We start from the raw sequence: 21,433 nt of genomic DNA, 5'->3' as shown, positions 1-21,433 counted from the left end.
GAAGGTCCTGGAGCTCTTGAGCAGGTGCGGACAGGCCTTTTTTCCCACTTTTAACAGCCCTTTTCAGAAAGTAAAGGAGGATGGAGAGCAGCACCATTCCCAGAGGGAGCCCCTCGGCCAGCACATGTGTGAGGGATGGTGCCCCAGTCAGCTGAGGTGAGTGAGCTGGCCCAGACCTCTGTCCTGCAGAGCTGCTCACCTGCCACTGCATTCGCACCGGATTTCCTGCACCGTGCAGCCGCTCTCAGTTTCTGTGGATCACACCTGTGCTATCCCAGCTTGCTGCAGAGGGGATCACTTCACTCAGTACTGGGGTATGTATTCCTTTCCTTTCTCATGGGCTCACACCTTTTATTCCTCTGCTGCTCCTCTCTGTCTGCAGGATCCCCATGCAAGTCTGAGCTGAGATGTCAGCCTCCTTTCACTGAAATCCCTGGGCAGTGGGGTGCCCTCCTCTCCCTCCCACCCTCTGTATGGGCTGTGATGGGTGAGCTCCTGAGTAAGGCAGTGAATGGTTAAACACTTCCTCCCATGACAGTGTGTAAGGCAGAGTTTGAGCCCCACTGGGCAAGCAGCTCAGCAAACCCAGGGGAAGATGCCATCCCTGCAGTTCACAGCCTGTGAAATAACCATGCACAGGGGAGCAAAACTGACTGAGGAAGGATGAGGTCTATTTCCAGAGTCCCAATATGTCTATTGACTGCAATAATTTTTCAATCTCTGGCTTCTGTGGGCTGGACAGACCCAAGGTAGGCAGTTCCTGTGTCACCTCAATAATAGCTGTTTCTAATCACTTGAACTGTTCACTCAGCTCCCTTAAGTCTGCTGTGGAGAAACATGGCATTTTCCATCCTCAGGGCACTGTACAATGGCTTCATATACTGGCTGTATCAGCTGGTGGTCTGATGGGAGCCCTTTGTAAGGCAGGAAAGGCAAAATCTCCCTCCTCCCTCTTGCCAAACACCTGGGCCAGCTCTCAGGGTGGGCAGAGGGGAGTTTGTCTGCAGCAGGGCAGGAGCTGAGCAAGGGCAGAGGCTGTGACTGCACTGACAGGAGCACTTCTGCCAAAATCTGGAATCTCCTGCAGCATCCCCTGCAGCTTGTGCAGAGAGGGTCCTTTGACCTGGAAAACACCCATCCTTGGTATATTGGGATGCAGTGCTCTGAGGCAGGATGAGTGATGTGAACCCTTCCTGCCTTGTACTGCCTCCTGTGCTGTAACCATGATGATTCAGAGTGCAGAGATAGCTGTGGCTTTGGTGGAAGGGGCTGGAGCAGAGCTCAGCCACCTGCTGGGAACCACTCACCCCTGAGACATCTCCAGCAGCAGCAGCAGCTCAGGGTTTGAGCAGGGCAGAAGTAGCAACAAAACCCACAGTTGCCATATTCACATCAGAAAGTGGAAATAACCCAATGAGATTCAGGAAGATTATTATTCCCGCATGGCTGGAAATCCACCTAGAACAGTGGAAAGTAAAATCATATCTGGTTACCCACTGAAACAGTATGTCTACACAGATTTTAACATCTTTGATATCTCATGATTCCTTGGTGCTGGAGGAATAGCTGGAGTTAAGTGAAGCTTTCCAGAGCACCAGGCCACTGTCTGCTGTCTGTGGGTAGAGAGATTGTTTCAGCAGCTACAGGCTACATCTTACTTTGACCTTCTATTTAGGCACAGGAAAGGAATGGGCCAGATTTTCAGTGCAGGACTGGCTTTGGAGACACAGTAATACCCTGTTAAGGACACCCCTAATTCTGCTGTTTTATGCATTTTAGTGATTGCCATCAACCTGTTTGGTAAACCTCCTGTTGAGAGACAAGATAAATAGAAATATGGAGTTAGACACAAGGAGTCTGACCTCAGAACCAGCCTCTCCAATGAACAGTCCAGAGAAGGAAAAGATGGAAGTCTCTTCTGAACTGGGCAGCCCAGATTCGCAGAGAAGAGACAGTGGGTTCTTTGAAAGAGGTATTAAAACAGTGCTTAGCATCCGGAAATCAAAACGAAGTCTGAAAAAAGAGAGAGAGAAGGAAGATACTGGCTCTTGGAACACGAAAAGACTTCTGCGAACACTCAGGAGCTGTGATGAGAACAAACCCACAATCTGTGATAATGTGGAGAAGATTGTTGAAATATGTGAGCCCATTGAAGCAAAACCTCTTTCAGGTAAGACACAAAACCACCAGTGCCCTTTTCTTGGCAGGATAAATGTAACATTAATTTACAGTGTACAAGGCTTGGGCCCAATAGAGGTGCTAAAGAACCAGGCATCGCTTCACAAGGGAGAGGTAACTGCACGCCTTGCTTGGACTTGTTGTGTGTTACCTGGTCTAGCCTGGGCAAGGCTCTGCCACTGAAGATGCTGTTCTGTCCCTCCTCTAGCCATATCAGCAGCCTACCTATCAACCTGCCAGTGTGATATTGCCCATCACTCATATCGGTCACCAAGCTGCTGAGCACACTTTGGGAACTGCTGGTCTGACATACCTACAAGTGCAGTGTGCTATTGCCTGCATTGCCATCCTGGATAATTTCTGCTCTTCAGCTCTCAGACTGATGGTCCTCCCAACTGTGCTCTGTAGGGTGCTGCAAGGCTTAGAGGGGAAGAAAGATGGTTTGGCTATGATCTGGTTTGGAAGCTCCACTTTGATTCCTAATCTTAGAGACCACCTTGCAAAGAGACTTCCACAGATATTTTACTCTCTTGCATTGACTTTCCACCTGTCCTCACAATAGCAGTGCTGCAAGTATTTGATTTTTGTCTTCCTCAGGCTGGCTACTGTCATGTGTTTTGTCAGCATTTCATAGATACATCTCAGACAAATTATAACACTTCCCTTTCCCCAGGTGCGAGCAGACTGCAATGACTTTGATCATGGTTTGAGCACTGCTGTCCTCTACCTTCTCAAGGCAGAGGTGTTACATTGCATTCACCTGAAGATAGACTGAGATGAAACAACATGACTTGGCCTTTCCTCAGTCTAAATTTTTAGAAAGAAATTATTGGTGTACTACATAGGGTGCCATAGGGATCAGATGCATGGGCTGACACTGCCTCACTGCTGTAATGTGTCCTGCTTTGCTGGGAAGTGATTTACTGCTTTACATCGATACGTTGTGAGCTTGGTAAACTGGATCTGAGCCCATCTCTTAAACTTTGCTAGTCTCATCTCCAAGGGTCAGAGATGAGGAGTGGCAGAAAACGTTATCACAAGCTTTCTGATCTGAAATAAACGAGCTGAGGAATTGCATGAATAAGGCCCATTCTCTGCCCAATAGCTTGTGTTTGGCCTGGACTAGAGCAGCTCTGTTGGAAACACATCCCATCCTGAGATAATATGGCAAGTGATGGAGATTCCACCATGTGCACCATTAAGCTGCATAATAGTTAATTGCCTTTCAATTGTCTTCCTTCAACCACCAGCTGGCTGATCTTGTATTGCTGAATTAAAGATTCATTTAGCACCCAACATCACCTCCCTGAATAATTATCATAGATGGTGATTAAATGGTGTTTTCTCACTTTGATAAACAGAACAGAATGTATTCCTCTAGTCTCTCACTGCAAGCATTTGTGTAAACACAGGTTTTATACTAATTTATCTAGAAGAGACTAAGTTAATTGGTAGAATTTCCCACCCTTCTGAGTGCAGAAGCAACTATAGCACCATACAGGCACTCAAAGATCTATGTGTTCTGTGATGCATCAATAGTTTGGTTATTTGGCATATTTCTGTCTTCATACAGATATTCTTATGCTACAAAGATTACTTGGTACATATGGTATGAAACCTGGGTGCAGACAAGCCTAAGGGCAGAAATTATGTGCTATGAATCAATCCTTCTTTGACTGCTCTCCAATTTTTCCATATAATTTTGTATGTGTATGTCCCAGAAGCAGTGGCCATACAAGCCTGAGGGACACCCTTTCCCTTCTCTTCAGTATTTTTCTTATGCCCAGTGTCAGAGTGGGATTTCCTGTTCAAAGCATCTGTTACAACACTGGAGACAGCGAGAGCTTCCCAGGGTCTCTCAAAAGCTAACAGTGCTCTGGATCTCCTCAACACATGGCAAATACTTCTTATCTTACTGGCAAATAGGCAGTGGTTCTTGCACAAGCAAGACTTTGCAAAACAAATGGGAAACTCAGAATATCTCAGCCACTTTGGGGGTAGCAGTATTGGGTGACTTCCCCCCAGCCAATACCAGCCAGTTCTGGCAGTGGCTGCCAAAAGCAAAGGAGGTGGAGACAACCCATGTGAGACTTGAGCACCAGGAGTACCACAAATCCACAGGTTTAGATGCCCCTACAATGCCCACACCTCCCCAAACCACTGAGGGATAGCAATGCTCGGCACTAGGGAAAAAACCATCACTGGTGTGAGGCTGTGCTTGGCACCTGACTGTGGGCTCACATACAGGAGGCTCTCTCAGGGCCCTGGTATCTCTGAGGACATGCTTGTGGTAGGCTGGGACAGACATAACCATTGAGAGAGATATCTGACCCAAGAGCTCAGGACACCCAAAGGTGCTGTCCTGCTGTGCTCCCTCCCACTACCCCAGCCAGAAGCCTGGGTACTGTCCCTGCCCTCTTGGGCAGCCTTGCAGATGCCCTTTTATCCAGAGATGCCTGAGCTGGGCTACACCACCATGGCCAACACAGCAGCAGAGCTGTGCTGAGCACAGTGCTATGCAGGGAAGCAAGGACATCCATGCTAAAGGAAATCCTGCTGGTAAGGTATATCCTGAACCATTTCTGTTCTACCTCATCTCCACACCAGCAGAGGGGCAGAGCCAGAGGCAGCCTGAGCCTCCAGTGTCCCTCTGTGCAGCCTCACCAGCTATTGCTTGAGGCCTCCCTGCAGGGCTAGCAGGAGGCTTTTTGATATTTCCTGTAACCAGCTGTTTCAGGATGTGGCTCAATTTGCAGGGATTGCTTTCCCACTGTTTTCCTCTCCCATGTCGAACAGGAGCTGGAGAGATCAGGGAGGCCCAGGGGCATTCTCAGAGGCACTGCTGGGACCTGGCTATTCTGAACAGCCTCCTGCAAGTCTCCCTGTCTGGCACCTTGTCCTGTTACCAACCTGTCAATGCCCTAATGCCTATTTTGTCTCAACCCCTTCCCACCTGTTTCTGCAGTAATGGAAATCAATGAACTTATTCAGAAAAGACAACTTTTGGAAGCATTTGCAAGTATCAAGTTAATGGAAGATGAGACTATCTCTGAACGGGATTCTGAGAAATACAGTGATAACCCCCAGGAGTTTGTACGGAAATCCAAGGATGTGGATTTGCTTTATAACTCCATTGCAAATGCAATCCAGTCCATAGTGGCGGGAACACTGGAGGATCCCACTTTACAGCATACCATGCTGACCTCCATGGTGACTTTAATTGCCTGTGAAGAAGCAGCTCATCCCAACACAGACAACGCTGCTCGTCCTGGGTCAGATTTGCTCGGCAGGCCCAGAAAGTGGAGGGAGCAATGGAGAGAAGCTATCAACGAGAGTGCAAGAAAAAGAGTCCTGAAGGCACCTATGGCATCAAGGGAAGAAGGAACTTCTTGGCTCAATGTCCACTTACATTTCCTCCAGGAACACCTGAGGGAAGATTTACTGAAAATCAAGTCATCAGTAAAAAAATGCTATCCAGAGGAGTACCAGGTGTGTGACACATACGTGGAAGCTTTTCACAATGCCATTGCCTCACATTTGCAAGAACTCTCCCAGGGACCACTGGACTTCCAGGAGCTCTACACCTTGCTTGACTGGGTGGCCAACACCTACCACAGGTGAGCTGCTGTGTTTGCCACAGTGCCTCTGCCTCATCTGGGGAGCCATGGGGCTGTGGGATACTCCAAAAGCACCAAGCCATTCTCAGTTTTCCAACAAGCAAGCGAGATGCAGTGACTACAGTGGAGCCAGATAGCAAATCTATTAATAGGTGGGGACAAAGGTCTGTGCATAAAGCACATGCTGCTTTTTACAGATCTACATAACCCTGTTTTCCCCTTCTTCACCCACTTGCTGTTTCCACATGCCAGGAAGCTCCTCCCTGCATTTGATAAACCTGCTCTGATAAACCTGCTCCTTTCTGCATATATTTTGCAAGATCCAACAGTTACTCAGTGACTTTTCCAGGCACAGGCAGGGGCCTGTGGGGGAGGTCTTCTTCCTGTTTAATTAAAATGGTGATGTATTCGGAAATGGGCCATGTTAATCCCCATGCAAGGGTCAGAGTCATCTTAAAGAGGAGTCAAGACATCATTGAGGGTAATTAGACACATGAAAACAAAGGCTCTGTCTCAGATGTGTCTACTGGTTGAATGGGAGGGGTTTAAGACACAGCTCCTTGTAGTTCAGGGGTTTGGAAAATAAGCATGTGAAACAGTTATGTCAACGCAAAATTGTGTCTGTCCTGGTAGCTGGCCTCCAGGTATGGCCTGAACCAGATGCTCGAGGAAGGGACAAACACAAACTCATTGGCAGTCCTCAAATAAAACAAAGAAGGATCGAAGGCAGGAGTATCAGTGGGTTAAAATGGCCAGAAAGGGGGCAGTGACACAGCAGGGCAAGCAGCAGCACCCTGTTGCCCAGAACACCCCCAGCCTGAGGTAGCTTTTGGGCAAGAAACATTTGCACTGCAGGTAGTCCTTGTTTTGAACAGCCCTCAAGAGGTTTCTTCTGTGAACTTATCCAGTCCTGCTGTTAAAACCCCACCTAGAGTGTGGTGACCATAATGACGTGCGTAACCCTCTCACCATCACAAATCCCTGCAGATCTCATCTGAAGAGAAATTCCTGCATGGCCCCACCCCAGCATTGCAGGAGAGCAGGGAAAGAAATGAGCTTCAGCAGTCAGGTTCTGTACCAAAGAAAAGTGCCCCCGCCATATTTCTCTAAATTGCTGTGAAGGGGTTTATTGAGAGTTCAAAGTGGTTTTGGGCACTGCTTGCAATCACCTGGCTGTTCTGTGCTGTTTCCATTTGATTTTCCCATTTAAAAAAGAAAAGAAAAGAAAAGAAAGAGGTGGGAATAAGCCCCTGGAGTACACATTTGAGACTGTCCTTTCAGTTGTGGTGGAGAGTCCATATTTAAATCACTGCTGTCCTTTAGAATGAGCAGCAGGTTCTGGCAGCAGCTGGGTTGTGCAATGTTCCCCACGTGGAGATGTTCCTCTCTGGGAAATCTGAACCATGACCACGGAAGCATTGACTCCAGGACATTATCAGCAGCCTGAACTTGTTTTCTGCTGAGCAGTCATTCTGCAGCAGTCTGACCTTGTACACCACAGTCCTCACTTGTATCTGAATCCAACTGTGGACACAGTGCTGGTGTGGCAATGGGAACCCTTTTTGGTGCCTGAGCAAATGTGCAGGCTGTGTATAGGACACTGCAGCTGTGTTTCCTGATTAACAAGATGACAGCTCAAAACTTAGGCAACACTTTCATCAAGTGCATGAATATTTTCTTCTTTCTCCCTTCCACCTTCACTCTCCTGGAAGATGCGGTGGCTCCACAGTCTGTGTCAGATTGCAGGAGTAGCACATTCAATTGTACAGGCTAATAGCATTTTTCCTGCCCCAGAGAGAGGAACACAGGCACTCCCTCCCTTCCCCTGTTTCCTTGCTAATTATCTGGCCTGATTACATGTCAGTCCAGAGGAAAGTGAGCAGCAAAGTCTGGTGTCAGCTGAGCCCTCTTTGGAGTCAGACTCTGTAGCTGCACGTCCACCCACCACTTCCATCTGCAGGGGAACATGGCTCATGTCCCAGGCATGGGAGTGCCTTCCAGGTCCTGCTCTGCCACCTCCCCTGGACAGGACAAGGCACAGAGACAAATCACAGGCTGACATGAGCTGTGATATGGTACTGCAGAGGAGGCAGGGAGATGGGCTAACTCCAAAGCAACGCGCTACTACAGGAATTACCCTGAAAGGCATTTTGCAAGCTTCTAGTCAAATGAATCAGCTTCACGTTGTTTATTTTAAAAAGTAAATTCTCATAGCACTTTTCATGTCCAAACAACTCAGAAGTCTCATGATTTCTGAAGTGGGCTGGAACCTTAGATCATTTTGGGTTTGAATAATTATGATTTTGAATAGAAAGGAAAGATTTTCTTGTTAAACCTTGAAAACAAGCAGCACAATTTAAGCTTTAAGTATATTTCTCATGGCTTAATAATTATGTAGCTCATGCTGCATGAATATTCCATCAGTTTATTCACACTCTGAGGCATTATAATTTGTTCATTTGATTCTTTCCAGTGAACTCTTTCTGGGTCATCCTGAGCTCAAACCAGAGGTTAAGACAGAAAACCTGTCCTTGCTGTTAACACCAGCTGATTGGGATAAACTGAAAAACGATTACATTGTTTCTGCAAAGGTGAGAGTTTTGACCTAATCCCCACATGTTCCCCAGGGAAGGTAAAGGAGCCCCAGCCTCCCAGACAGAGGTCTTGGATGACTGCATTGTGGTTTGAAGCCCTACCAGGTGCTGAGTCCTACTGGCCCCACAGAGTGTCCTGCACTCTAAAGCAAAAATTCCTGAATACCGCCTTGAGGACCCAAGCAGAGCCAACAGGATTGTACCAGACCCACTCAGCATGGCAACACTTTCTGGAAGGTTGTAGCTGGGCTTCAGCAGATTGTACACATTGCAAAGTTAGTTAGTTATTAGTTGCAATGTGAACAATGCAAAGGCATTTTATTGGCTACTGTCATTGTGTGGGATCTCCCCCAGAACATCTGAGGTTTGCTATTGGCAGACTTTGGGCATCCCCACCAGAGGACAGACTCCTGGTTTGTGTCCTTTGATGAAGTCACTTCCCAGTTGTATTTCTGCAGTCGTCTGGAACCCTGTGTAAGACTTTCCTGGCTCTTTGCTGGGCTCAGATGTTTCCTTGTAAATCATTTCTGAATCAGGGCACAGCACAAGGTGACCTCAAGGTACCCAGCTGAATGAAATCAGTATTGCTCCACCGTGCTGGTGAAAGATCACTTTGTTTCACCTGCAACAAGATTGATTTATCAGTCAGGACTGAGCAGTGCTGATGCTTACCTGACTGGCTGTACCCTGGAAAAGACTGGTTTGATCTTTAATCCTGACTCGGTACATTCTGTGTGCTGGAGGACTTTGCAATCAAACAAACAGCTGACCCATTGTTTCCCTGCCAGGAGAATGACTCTCCTTTGCTTTGGGAGTACCTTGCACACACATAGCACAGCTCCTGATTTCTCCTGAGGTCTGAATCAGGGTCTGCGACCCTGCTCACCTTTCCATGCCACACCCACGTGCTGATGGAGCAAAACGCAGCGAGGGGCTGTACTCGTGTTTTCTTCATTATCCTGAGCTGCATGTTTCCTTCCTATGTTTAACATTTAACAGGGGAAAATCAAAAGTTATTTTGGAAACATCCTGAGGCTAGAGGTCACGGAGAAGTGGGAGAAGGAAGTTCATCTAGAAGAGAAGGAAAACCTCTACCACGACTCACTCTCTTTTGATATTCAAACGGTATTTAATTAGCTGGGGAAAGGCGAGGGGAAGGGAGAGGGAGGGTCTCTCTGGCTCTAGGGAAGCTGGACTGTTTCCTCCTGGGGTGGAGGTACCGCCTCCTGCGATAATTTATGTAAGTCACACACTGGCAGAATACATTAGAGCAGAAAATGCCGTTTATTACAACTTTTAGCTCTCCCGCTTGCCTTCTAGCTGCAAATTAAACCTGCTGTCAATTGTGTCAGCAACATAATAGGCAACTGATTTTAAAGTCCCTAAACCTCTTTGATTACGAAGAAGAAAGAGAATTGGAAAAAAGGTGAAAAGAAAAGGTTTCTTTAAAAAACCTTTGGCTTAAAGAGCAACTTTGTACCAGGGTTGTGAAAGCTGGGGAAAGGCTGTAGGCAGTGACAGCCACTCCAATTTACACAGTACAAAAAACAAAAGCCCCTACTAGCTTTAGGGACTACTGGGTAATAAAGGCAGGAGGGGTTTGGATTAATTCTCATCACTCAATTGGTTGAGTCACTTCAATTAAATAAAACTAACAGAAAAAGAGAGGGAGAGAGAAAGAAAGAAAATCAAAGAGTTTTGCCTGCTGATGTGACTCTTTTTCCACAGAGGAATATCACACATTATGTGATCACAGGGAAGGCAGGTCTGAATTGATTTAGCAGATGGATAGGATGCTGTGGGAAGTACCAGAGTAGGACTGCAACACATCTCAGTCCAGAAGTGTAGCTGGGGTTGTGGGAATGGGAATCTGGGAGGAGTTCCAGTGCAAACAAGAGTTCAGGGTGATGCCTGACCCTCTGTGCTGCCCTGGTATCACTCCTGAGAAGGGAGCTTGTGTGGGCCCTCAGGAATGGGGCTTATGGTCACCCCTATCATGGGGTCATACACAGAGACAGCTCTGCTCCCCTTGGGCTTTGGGTTGGGGGTTGATCCCTCCAGCAATTTCCCCCAAAAGGGAAGGATGACACCAGGACATCTCAGAGCTCCAGCCAATTCCACCTCTAACTCACACTCAGACAGCAGAAGGGCATAGGGGTGAATGATTACATTACAAATCATTTGGTGCTTCCTGGCCCATTCTGCATTATAATTTTTAGAACTGCCAGAGATTAATGAAAATCTGGCAACAAGTTGGCTGTTTACCCCTTTGCTAGGTGAGCCATTCTTAACAACCAAAGCTGCATGAGATCATTTTGAGGGATGTTTCACTGGTGCTTGTCCCACTCACTGGAGTTTCTTCATTCCCTTTTCTAGATCATTGGGCAGCACGTGAAGTTATCTGGAGCTATCAGCAGAAGCCTGGAAACAAAAATGCTTGAGTTGTGCATGGCAGAGCTGCTTGAATTCATACCAAGGTCATCACTGCTCTGGGCAGCGCTTTCTTTATGAGTCCCACACTGGTAAAAATACAGGGGAAAGGTCCAGGTACTGGACCAGACACTGGCACTGAGCAGGCACAAGGCTGCTCCTGGGAGAATGAGAGATCACAATAATAAGCAGGCTCCAAAACAACTTGGGGAGAGTCATAGACAGACCTAGATGGGACTCTGTGAATCCAAAAATCTAATGTCAGAGCTCTGGGAAGTAGCTGCTATCTGGAGAGGGTTGGGACCACTCCAGTCCCATCCACCCAGGACTTTTTTACATTGGATACTGGTCACTTGCAGCTTCAGTCATGAGCAAGCAGTGGTTATGGACCCCTCAGACCAAAAGTCTGTTTGCCCGAAACATCATCTAGGTATCCTGGGATAAGTCCCACTGGGTGGTTTTTTCTGGCATCCCAAGGCTATGGACATAAAAAATGGCTGAGGAGACTCTGTCTGCTGTACCCTGGCAAAACACACAGCTGGATTGCCTCCCGAGTCCCTTAAAATTTACCCAATGTCCAAAGGAAATTGCTGAAATAATTTTTCTTCTTTTTTTCTTTGTTCTTCTTTTCCTTTTTCTTTATTATCTTTTTTTTTTTTTTTTTTTTCATATTTTTTTCCTGTTCTCTCTTTTTTTATTGCTTGGTAGCTTTTACTTAAACAAACCTGAGATGCAAGTGGCTGGGGCCAGCTCATGCTGGTTCCTTTACCCTGACAAAGAATGGGACCACCAGGCAAAGCCTCCCTGATCACACAGCCTCCCGCCTTCAGCATAGACCTGGCTGTGAAACAGCTGTCAGCCCCATGAAATTGGTGCTACATAAAAAACAACTATCTGACAACCATGCTGAGGTTTAGGGGGGGGAGGGAAAGTAGGTGTGCTGCCCTGTTCCTGTACGTCTTCTGTTATAAAATCAGCCCTGTGTGCTTAAAAGGCACATAATATATTGCCCCAAAAGCCAGAGAAATGAAGGCTCAGACTTATAAGCCTGTGCACCACACCTGCAATTAAACCCTCAGTGTGAGGAAAAGTCAGATATTTGGCCTCCCAACATCCCTGGCATCTCTTCAAAAGTGCTGCGTACCTGCTCAGGCGAGCGCATCCTAAACCTGTAATTATCTGCCATCTATTCCCCTCCACTGCACACACATGTTGTGACAGCTGGAAAAAACTTGTCTGCACACAGAGGGGACAGGTTGGGCCAGCCACAGGTGTTTCCTGACAGCACCATGTCCACAGAAGATGAGGTATCCTCAGTGCCACCACCATTAGTGTTACCTGGGTGTGTTTTCCTACAGGTTTGAGCAGGAGTTCATGGCGTGGAGCACTGCCCAGGACAGCCCCATCTTTGTGCCCTATCTTGTTGCCTATATCAACAGCTTCCATGACCTGGTGTAAGTCTGCTCCCCCTGTGCTGAACTGCCGTGTTTCTGGGGTCAGGGAGGGTGGCAAGATCTGGAAAAGAAAGACCAAGCTTTCCTTGAGGTGCCTCTGTGGGTGCTCAGCCTCCAGCCCTTCTAATCTTGCAGGAGGATTTTCCCCAAGGGATGCGAATAAAAGCCACAAGGGTTAAGACAGGGAAATATGGATGAATGCAGTGCTTGCATGACAGTTTTGAACTCATTTTCAGAGCATCTTTTTCATCCTCAGGGGAGATTTTTTTTTCATTTGTTTTTCTGTTCTGGAGGTTAGCAGAATAAACTCAGAAACACAGCCTCCAGGTTGCCTTTTGGCCCTGGGCTGGAGGAAACTCAATGAAAGCACTCAACCCAAAAATAAATGCCTGCCACAGCTGCTGGCATCTGGAATTTCCAGGGCTTTGCATGAATTAGTTGCTTCAAACCACGTGTTGGAAAGTGCCTCTAATGAACAGATATCATCAGGCTGACTGTCAAAAATCTATCCCTCACCCCATAAGCAGGACGGTGCCAGTGAGTGCATGTCCCAGGGTCTGGTCCCTCAGCCCTGTGCTGAGGCTCAAGGGCTCATCAGCACCTGGGGACATCTTTGCCATGCCGATGTGGTGCTTTTGTTTGTCAACCCGGCAAACACCGCGGGACTAGTGCGCGGGCTCTGGCCACCAGAAAGATTGGGTTGTGATTTCCAGCCCCCGCTGCTGCACTGCTCCGGCAGGGATGAATATCCGAGTATTATTCAGGGGATGGAGGGGATTTCGTGCTGTGTCTCACAGGAGCGGACGGCTCCAGCCGCAGCGAGCACTACCGCCGGGAAGTCTCTAGATGGCACGGTCTCTCCAGCAATGCTCACCTTGCCGAGGAAATGGCTTTCCCTGCCTCTTGCTGCCCTGCGGGACATTGCTGCCCCTTCCCTGCTGGGCAATGGAGAGGGGGTTAAGGGAGATGTCAGTCTCCGGCAGGGAGCTGGCAGTGTTTGGGTGATGGATTTATTCCTGAGTCAAGTTAAACATTCATCAGCTGGGGTGATGAGTTGTGGGGCAGATGTAGGGGTCCTAACAGCACGATTTTTTGGATGCTGGACCCAGACTTCAGGTGTTCAACAGGAATTACAGTCCTGAGCTCAAGCCTGAGATGACAGGGATGGTGTTGGGTGCTTTATAGTCCTGCCAGGGCAGCCTCAGACAATATAAATCTGGGCAGTGATAAGAACCTGCTGTTCTCTGTGTTTACAGCAGTGGGTGTGGCACATCCAGCGATGCTCAGGCATCACTGGTGATGCCTTTTCTGGTGGTGGTGCTGCCTCAGTTTCCCCCCTTTACCAACACTGAGCCTGTTACAGTGGGACAGGGATGGAAAATGAGAAGAAAGCCACGAGGTCACAATGCCCCTAAAACATGCACACACACAGTGGAAATTTCGTTAAACTCTGAGAAATTTTCCTTCTCATAAGGTAAAACATTGCAGAACTATGCACTGTCCTTAGGAAATTCCACAGGTTTCCATCCCCATAGTTACCATTCCAGCTGCTGCTGATAGACATTGTGTGGAGTGAATCAGACAGGCTCTGGGGGACACAGGAGCTTTCCCTTCTCTGGATTTATTATTGACTTTTCCCCCACAGCCCTTAGTTCTCTCCCAGATACCTGGACATCATTTAGCAGAGGTGTTGCTCCTACGCAACTGCTCCACATGGCTGCACTGTCCCACCTGATGAGGAAATCTGAGGGGGTTTTTAACCACAGTTACTCATTTATGATTAATTTTCAGTGTACAGGATTGTGCAAAATGAGCCATTACTTTGACTCAGCAAGTGTTTCCAAGAGGAAGTAGTAGAAACGCAAGTTTATTTAAAAATAATACCCAACATGCCAATCTAGATAACATGCTTAAGGCTCTGTAATAGTTCACATTTTAACATTAACTCATCGGTGATCTCTCTGTAGGTCAGGGTTAGAAACAGCATTTCAAGTCAATACTGAGGAACTGCAGAAGATTTTGGCAGCTCTGACAAGGAACTTCACAAACATTTTTTTAACAAAATTAAGAACAAAAGCACAGGTAAGAGGATCTTGGCCATATTATTTCCTATAATAAGGGTTATGTGCAGCAGCTGAGGGTCATTGCCCTTCCCTTGTCTAACCAACTAAACCTCATTTTGCAGCACATGACGTTATGGTCCCTCTAAAATGCATTTAACACTTGTGGAAATCCCCTTTAAAAACCAACATTTCCAGCATCCTGGGAAATTTTTGCCATGAGCAATGATACATTTTTCAAACTGTTAATAACAATCAAAAGAAAAGATATTTAGCAGCTTCCAGTCTCTCAGGCAAAGCAGTTGGGAAAATCTTATCTAAAGTGAAGGACTGGAGAGGCCAGCTGAACACCACCAATGGGACACTTTTCCGTCTATCAAATAATTTGGATTTTTCAGGACATTGACTTCTGATTCATAGACCTACCATCACAGTCTGTCAGAAACCTCTTCAGATAGGACAGAATTAATTCTGGTAGGGGTGATTTTTCCAGGCTGTTCCCATGGTGACAAAAGACTGTTCCAGAATGAGGATGCTAAAGGTCTTGTATCATCTGATAAAACTCTGATAAAATTTGACTTAGAAGCCTAAAAGGCAATGTGCTGCAATGGAGTTTGTGCTTCTCAGGTGCTGTAGATGAGCCTTTCTGCTCTCAGCCAGTTGGGGTCTGACAGCTCCAGCTGGTATTAAAGAAGAGATAGGGGCAATCAAACCATCCCTTTTCACTTATCCTAATTCACTTTCTAAATCCCCAAACATAACTTCCAGAAACTAAGACAGTAATGGGACTTCTCCAAACTAAGCCAAGCCCTGCTGGCCAAGGGGACTTTCCAGGGACTGCAGATCTTGTCCTGGAGCCTAAGCAGCAGGCGGAGAAAGGCCCCAAGCCAAGGCATTGAGCAAGAGAGCTGAAATGTCGTGAGAACTGAGAGGCCGAGTAAAAACATTTCTAAACAGCTCTCCAGCAGGCTGGGAGCACAGCAAGTGGGGAGATAATTGGGAAGGAGATTGCCAAGAGTCTAAAGACAGAGATCATGAGAGCTAGGAAGAAAAAAGGGGACGTGCCAGAGGAAGGATATTTTGCATTTTGCCTTTAGGGAACTCTCCTCCAAGTGCCAGAAGTTTTTAGCAATTATTGCTGTTTTCATATGAAGGTACATTAGCTCTAGGGACTCAGCAAATGAAAATAACCTGTTAAGGACACTTGGTCAGAGTTACTTTGTACCCAGGACAGATGGGAAACAGTGCCATCACTCCCATGTCATCACTAACCATGAGGTGTAAAGCTGGAGATGCTCCCAGATGCCATTCCCCCGCCACCACATCAAAGCAAGGAGCACAAGGAAAACCCCAGCAGGACTTCATACAGGTCTGCAGGAGTACAGACAGCCTCCTGAAGGGCTGTGAACACAAAGAGCTTGATTTCCTTATGGAGAAGGCTGTCAAGGAGATGGATTACTGAGCTAATTTCCAACAGATTCACTACCAAGTGACTTGTCGTTTCCACAACTGGTGCAAACCATGTAGCACTGGCACACATTGCCCACCACAGCCTGTTCTAGTCATGCCTGAGTTGTTTATGATTAGCATTCTGATCTCTCTTCCCCAAAACATTAGAGAAACAAATGTATTTACCTAAAGAAATAGAGTTGGTGGATCAGAAGGTAGAACAGAGCAAGGAAATGAGGTATCCCAAATAAGCCTTTAATAACAAAACATCTGCTGCTCAGGGCAGGATGCTTCTCCTCTCTTCACTGGGACACCTACCCAGGAAGGGGAGACATGGCTGTGAATTCCCTGGGGTGGAGAGAAGAACCCAGCCTGCTCCTCATGTGTCTTCATGCAGAGGGGGTGAAAGCTCTGTGCTTTCATTTCAAGCCTGAGATCAGGTGTATAGCTGGGTGCCTTCAGCTAGGGCATTATCAGCCAGTCTGAATATACCTGTGCCATCAGTGACTTGGTCTTTTTTCAGCCACTCCTTAAGAAAATCCTGACCAAGAACTGGATTTTGGCGATGGAAAGGCCAGACTCGCTGGCGTCGGCAGTCTCACAGTTCTCTGAGCACCTGCAGCACATGAGGGAGCCCCTGGGGCAGGTAGGCAGCTGGTCCCACACAGGGTTGCTGAGGGGCCACACCATAATGGTCAGGCTGTGGTAAGACCTGCAGATTCCTCTGTAAGAGTGGTGTTCTTTATAACTATGGATAAAGCTGCAGATATGAGTGAGTATGTGCTGATGGTGTGCTGCCTTCCTGTACCTTATCTATGCCCTCAGGTGCTGCCAAAGACCTGAGGGCTTTCCCTGCCCTCTCTCACTGCCTTACCTTGAATGGACAAAAAAAACCCCATGTGGTTTGTTTCTTTTTAACCAGGAGCTTCTACATGAAGTGCATAAATATGTGGTGAAGGAATATGTCACACAGGTCATCAAACCCAGATGGAAAATGAACAGGGAGACACGTCAGCAAGTGAGCAGAAAGATGAGCCTGGAAGCTTCAATCATTCACAATACATTCATTGAGCAGGTATGTCAGTTGTCTCCTGGCTGCCCCACTCCCAGAGGTGCAATTTTCCCACCTGGCTTCACAGAGACCAGGCAGCAAGCTCTAGAGGAGGACAAGCCTCAAGAAATACAGAAGTGCTGAAAAGAGAGTGAGCAAGGTGGATACTGCAGGTGTGGGTTTCCAGCCTGGCAGCCTCTCTGCATTGGTAGCTTGTGCATGTTCAGCCAGCAGCTCTCTGATGGCAGCACCCAGTGTTTTAATATGTTCCCAGGGAGCTTTGCATAAGGTGGTTCATGTGCTGTAGGATCACACTCATCCTGTGGCAGCTTCTTCCTGGGCCTGTTTCCTCAGGCCAAGGGATGCATTTTGTTACCAAAGGATCCCTGCGCTGGGTACAGTTCATGGAGTTGAGTCCCATGAGAAGTTCCACCTGGATACACAGTCTGTGTACAGCAGGGTGTGGGGAGAAAGTGGTGGCATCTGAGTGTTTTGTGACTGGACAACTGCTACAACCCCCCCCCCCACCGCTGAAGGGGATGTAACTGAGGTTCCCGTTAATAAATCCCGCAGGCCAAGAGAGGCATAACACTGAGATATATAGATGTAAATATTTAGATAGATAGATAGATAGATAGATAGATAGATAGATAGATAGATAGATAGATAGATAGATAGATAGATAGATGTGTGTGTGTGTGTGTGTGTGTTTATGGTTGGTTTATTTTAAAACAATTTGATTACAATGGAAAGGAGGTATCTAGCCATTTTGATAATTACCTATAGTGATATAACAATACCAAAGTATAAAAATATCACATAAGAAAATATATAAGGAAAAGAAAGAAAGGATAAGAGCAGATAGCAGAGAGGAAAGGTATCACCACCTGTGGATCCAGCAACAACACTTGATTGCTGCAGTTTAGGAGTCTGATGGTCAAAACAATGGTTGCAGTTGGTTGAGTCATCAACCTTTGACATTTCTGTCTCTCACAGCAACATCAGTCTAGGATTTTCAGAGAAGTCAAAGTTGAATTAATTGGATTTTGTGGAAAGTCATGCATCCAGGGCACTAAATCCCATCTCAGAGATGAAGCACATGAAATGATCAGGCAGCAGGAGGTGAAGTCTCTGGCATCTGCTGCTATGCTGGACCACAGCCACAATGCCCTGCTCAGGGTTTGGCTTGCTTGGGTGCTTGTGGGCACTGGGAAGTGCAGTGTCAGGCCTGGGGGAGTTCCCAGGGGTGCCTTGCCATTGCCACCCTGCACCCTGCTGCCTGCCCGAGGCAGCCTGTCCTGCCTGCACCAGTCCTGACTCACAGTAAATACACCCTGCTGCCAAGCTCTTGGTGCAGGGAAAAAGGCATTTAGCAGGTGCTGCCGTCCCTGATGTCCCCATGTGATTCTTTGTCCACAGGGCTCTGATGCTGACTGGCTCCTCCCTGCCATCAGTCACATTGCCAGCATCATTGGGGAGAAGAAAAAAGACAAGATCAAGGCGTACGTCAAGGAGCTGTGCCAGGACTATCCAGATATCAGGTACATGAAGCCAGAACTGTTGGGTTCCATCCCACAAAGCACAAGCTTGTGTCCTGTGCCTGGGCCAAGCTCTTCAGCTTCTCTTTATTGGTGGCCACATGTTAAAGATGAGGACGCCAGCAACAGTAGGAATCTCAACTTTTTTCTTTCTCTTTATGGCTGCATACTTTTTCTTTTTTTCCCCTGTGTGCTGCATCTTATAATGCACACAAATTACCTTCAAAGCCTTTTCATTTTAGAATGGAATGGAATGGAATGGAATGGAATGGAATGGAATGGAATGGAATGGAATGGAATGGAATGGAATGGAATGGAATGGAACTATTTCAGTCTATTAGGAAGGGACTTCCACTGATAATCTAATCCAACTTCCTGATCACTTCAGGCCTGACCCAAAGTTTATGTAAATTACTAAGGGCATTGTCCAAATGCCTCTTGAGCACTGACAGGCTTGGAACATCAACTACCTCCTTAGGAAGACAACTCCAGCACCTCATTAAAAAAAATGCTTCTTAATGTCAAGTCTAGAGCTCCCCTGACACAGTTTTGAACCATTCCCATGCATTCTATCACTGAATTCAATTTTATTGCTCTGAATGAACCTTATTTCAGAGTAAAGGTCCAGTTTGCTTTCCACTGCATCACCAGTATCAGCCCTGTTTGCCAATTTGTAGGCTCCAGATGTGGAGCAGAGTTTGTCTCCTGTTTCCAGGCTCAGACCTCAAAGTGCGGCAGCCATTGACACAGTTCAGCTGCAGTTTCTGAAACAGCCTCAACACAATCATTAAATTTTGGAATAAATTACAAATTCTTTCTTTTGTACTTTCCGTTTGCTGTTCCAAAGCTGCATCTGGAAAATTTAAAACTCCTGGAAAAGTAAAGAAAGTGATTAGCTCTGTGCATGGCTAAGCAACTGCAGATCAGAAGTTACCTTCTCTTCTATAGCTCTTCTTTCAGCCACTGAGAATGAATATCAGTGATAAGATTGCAATAAATTCCATTTCATCAGAGTAATTTCAGAAAAAAAACCCCAAAAGTTTCAGCACTGGATGACATTTATGCAATCAAAATAATCCGTAAGATTTAACTAATTGCTAGAATACTGCAGTGACCCTCAAATATTGAGAAAAGAAGATCATATTATTATATCTACCTCTCCCCAAAACTGAGGCTCAAAATTTTTCATAACTAGATTTTACTTGGGTGGTTCTGATATTCTTCAGGCTTATCTGTGTGGGGGAATTCATGACATGGACATGTAAAGGAACAATTGTTCGTAAGTAATTTCCTAGGTGAATATAATTATCTTACAAAAAACATTCCCTACAAACAATAAAACCAAACAAATCCAAACAAATAAATAAACCTCAATAAGGGTTTAATCCCAGTGGCCAGACTAAGCTGAAATAGAGGCAGTGCTTGTTCTGGAAAGGATGGGAGAGGTAAATGATGGCTAGTCATCAATGATGGTTATTTGAAAACCATATTCCAGTCAGAAAAACCATTTACAAGGCTTTTTGTGGTACTTTTTCATCATTAGCCTCAGACCCAAGCCAGGTTTTAATGCTCGTCCTCTTGGTTTATTTAATTTCTGATTTTCCATTATTGAGTAACATCATTTTTAACAATGAAGTTTGGAAAATGAGGCGGAACCTGCCGGACCTGCATTGCTTCCTGTTCATGTCCCTGTTAATTTTTCCCCTGAGCTCTCAGAGACATCACTGAATTTGTATACACTGAGATTACTGGAACAGGGTATGTTTCCAAGTTGGCTTTCCAGCTCAAATCTAATTAGTGCCTATCAGCTTCCTAAATATTAGCACTTCCATTACTCATCTCAAAGTAATCATTACACAAAAGGGTCCACAGCCTCTCTGGAAAACATGCAAAGGGCATCACGGGTGTGGAGAGAGAGGAGGAAATTCCCTGAAGCACCAGCAGCAGGAAGGTGTCCCACCAGTGTGCTGTGGCAGGAGCTGCTGCTCGCTGGTTTGGTACCTCCAGAGGCTGCAGATTCCCATCCTGGTGGCTCCTCCAGTGTGGTGAGGAGTCAGTCCCTGGCACTTCGCTACAGGCTTGCTGTGTCTCCAGCTCAGCTGTTGGTTGCTCACCTCTGGTCTGTTTTTTCTGGTCAGATCTAAGCCAGCTCTTGTTTGGTATCTGCAGGAAGGAGCACATCCTGGCCATCCTGGCGCTGCGGGGGCTGGGGCGTGCCAGAAGAGCAGCGATTTTTCGGCAAGTGCGCCATGCACAGGAGAGCTCCGACAGAGGGGAGGGCAGCACACTCTTCGCTGAAATTGATGTTCCAGTAATCATCAGCTGCTTCTAACACAGGACCAGTCAGCATCCTGCCTCCTCCTACACTGTCTCTATACATGATCTAAAATCTGCCAACCCCCCTACTCCTCTGCAAACCCAAATTCTTGACTGCTGTGGAGAAAGGAGTATTTTCCTGAACTTGCTACCCCAGAGGCAACAGATGCACCAAGACACCAATCTCCTGTAAGAGCTCCTGGGCAGCAGCTCCAGCCTGGGCACAGTGTCCACCTCATGTTCTGTATGGATTCTATTGCCAGGAGGCTGCTCCACTGTTTGGTACAAGATTGAATGTATTTTCAAAGAACAGGAGAAAAACAAAAGCAGTCCACTCAGAGCTATATTAAGGCCTGAGTGCTATATTAAGGCTTGGACTGTGCTCTGCATAATTATACAGCATCAGAGCAAGAGCCTCCCTCATAATTAGTGCCCATGAACGACCGAGGGGCAGAGCTTGGGCAGGGATGTGGTAGCACCCAAGTTTTATTTCCTCCCCAATAAGCCAGCTGGCTGAGATGGCATGACACAAGGTCATGATGTTGTGACCTGAGGCCACAAACCACTACCTGCCTGGGGAGGAAAACACTGGGTAACCAAGCTCCACGGCCGGGACACGCAGCACACGGAACATTTTCCCCTCCAGGGTGGCCCCCATGGCCCTTCTGGCATTTCAGCAGATTTTCCTCAGTTGCAGGCTGCATTGCAAAACTCCTGTTGGATTGAAGATCTGTTCATGCCATCAC

General features: G+C 46.7%; 1 protein-coding gene across 1 annotated transcript; it reads left to right on the top strand.

Annotated features, from left to right (window-relative positions):
• Positions 1 to 1,836: 1,836 nt before the first annotated feature.
• EXOC3L4 (exocyst complex component 3 like 4) lies at positions 1,837 to 20,703 on the top strand. The gene is made up of 11 exons (XM_033063856.1): positions 1,837 to 2,170; positions 5,144 to 5,795; positions 8,269 to 8,386; positions 9,389 to 9,514; positions 10,766 to 10,866; positions 12,178 to 12,273; positions 14,241 to 14,355; positions 16,306 to 16,428; positions 16,705 to 16,857; positions 18,253 to 18,374; positions 20,541 to 20,703. Exons 1-11 carry the CDS (start codon positions 1,837 to 1,839, stop codon positions 20,701 to 20,703), a joined length of 2,103 nt encoding a protein of 700 aa, XP_032919747.1.
• The last annotated feature ends 730 nt before the right edge of the window (positions 20,704 to 21,433 follow it).

This window comes from Catharus ustulatus, chromosome 6, assembly GCF_009819885.2.
Source record: "Catharus ustulatus isolate bCatUst1 chromosome 6, bCatUst1.pri.v2, whole genome shotgun sequence".
NCBI classification, from domain to species: domain Eukaryota; kingdom Metazoa; phylum Chordata; class Aves; order Passeriformes; family Turdidae; genus Catharus; species Catharus ustulatus.
This window is presented reverse-complemented; position numbering and strand designations above follow the sequence as displayed.

Coding starts and splice junctions, on each gene's coding strand:
- EXOC3L4 (XM_033063856.1), top strand. CDS start 1,837: ATGGAGTTAGACACAAGGAGTCTGACCTCAGAACCAGCCTCTCCAATG. Junction 2,171..5,143: donor TGAAGCAAAACCTCTTTCAG/GTAAGACACAAA, acceptor CTGTTTCTGCAG/TAATGGAAATCAATGAACTT. Junction 16,858..18,252: donor ACAATACATTCATTGAGCAG/GTATGTCAGTTG, acceptor CTTTGTCCACAG/GGCTCTGATGCTGACTGGCT.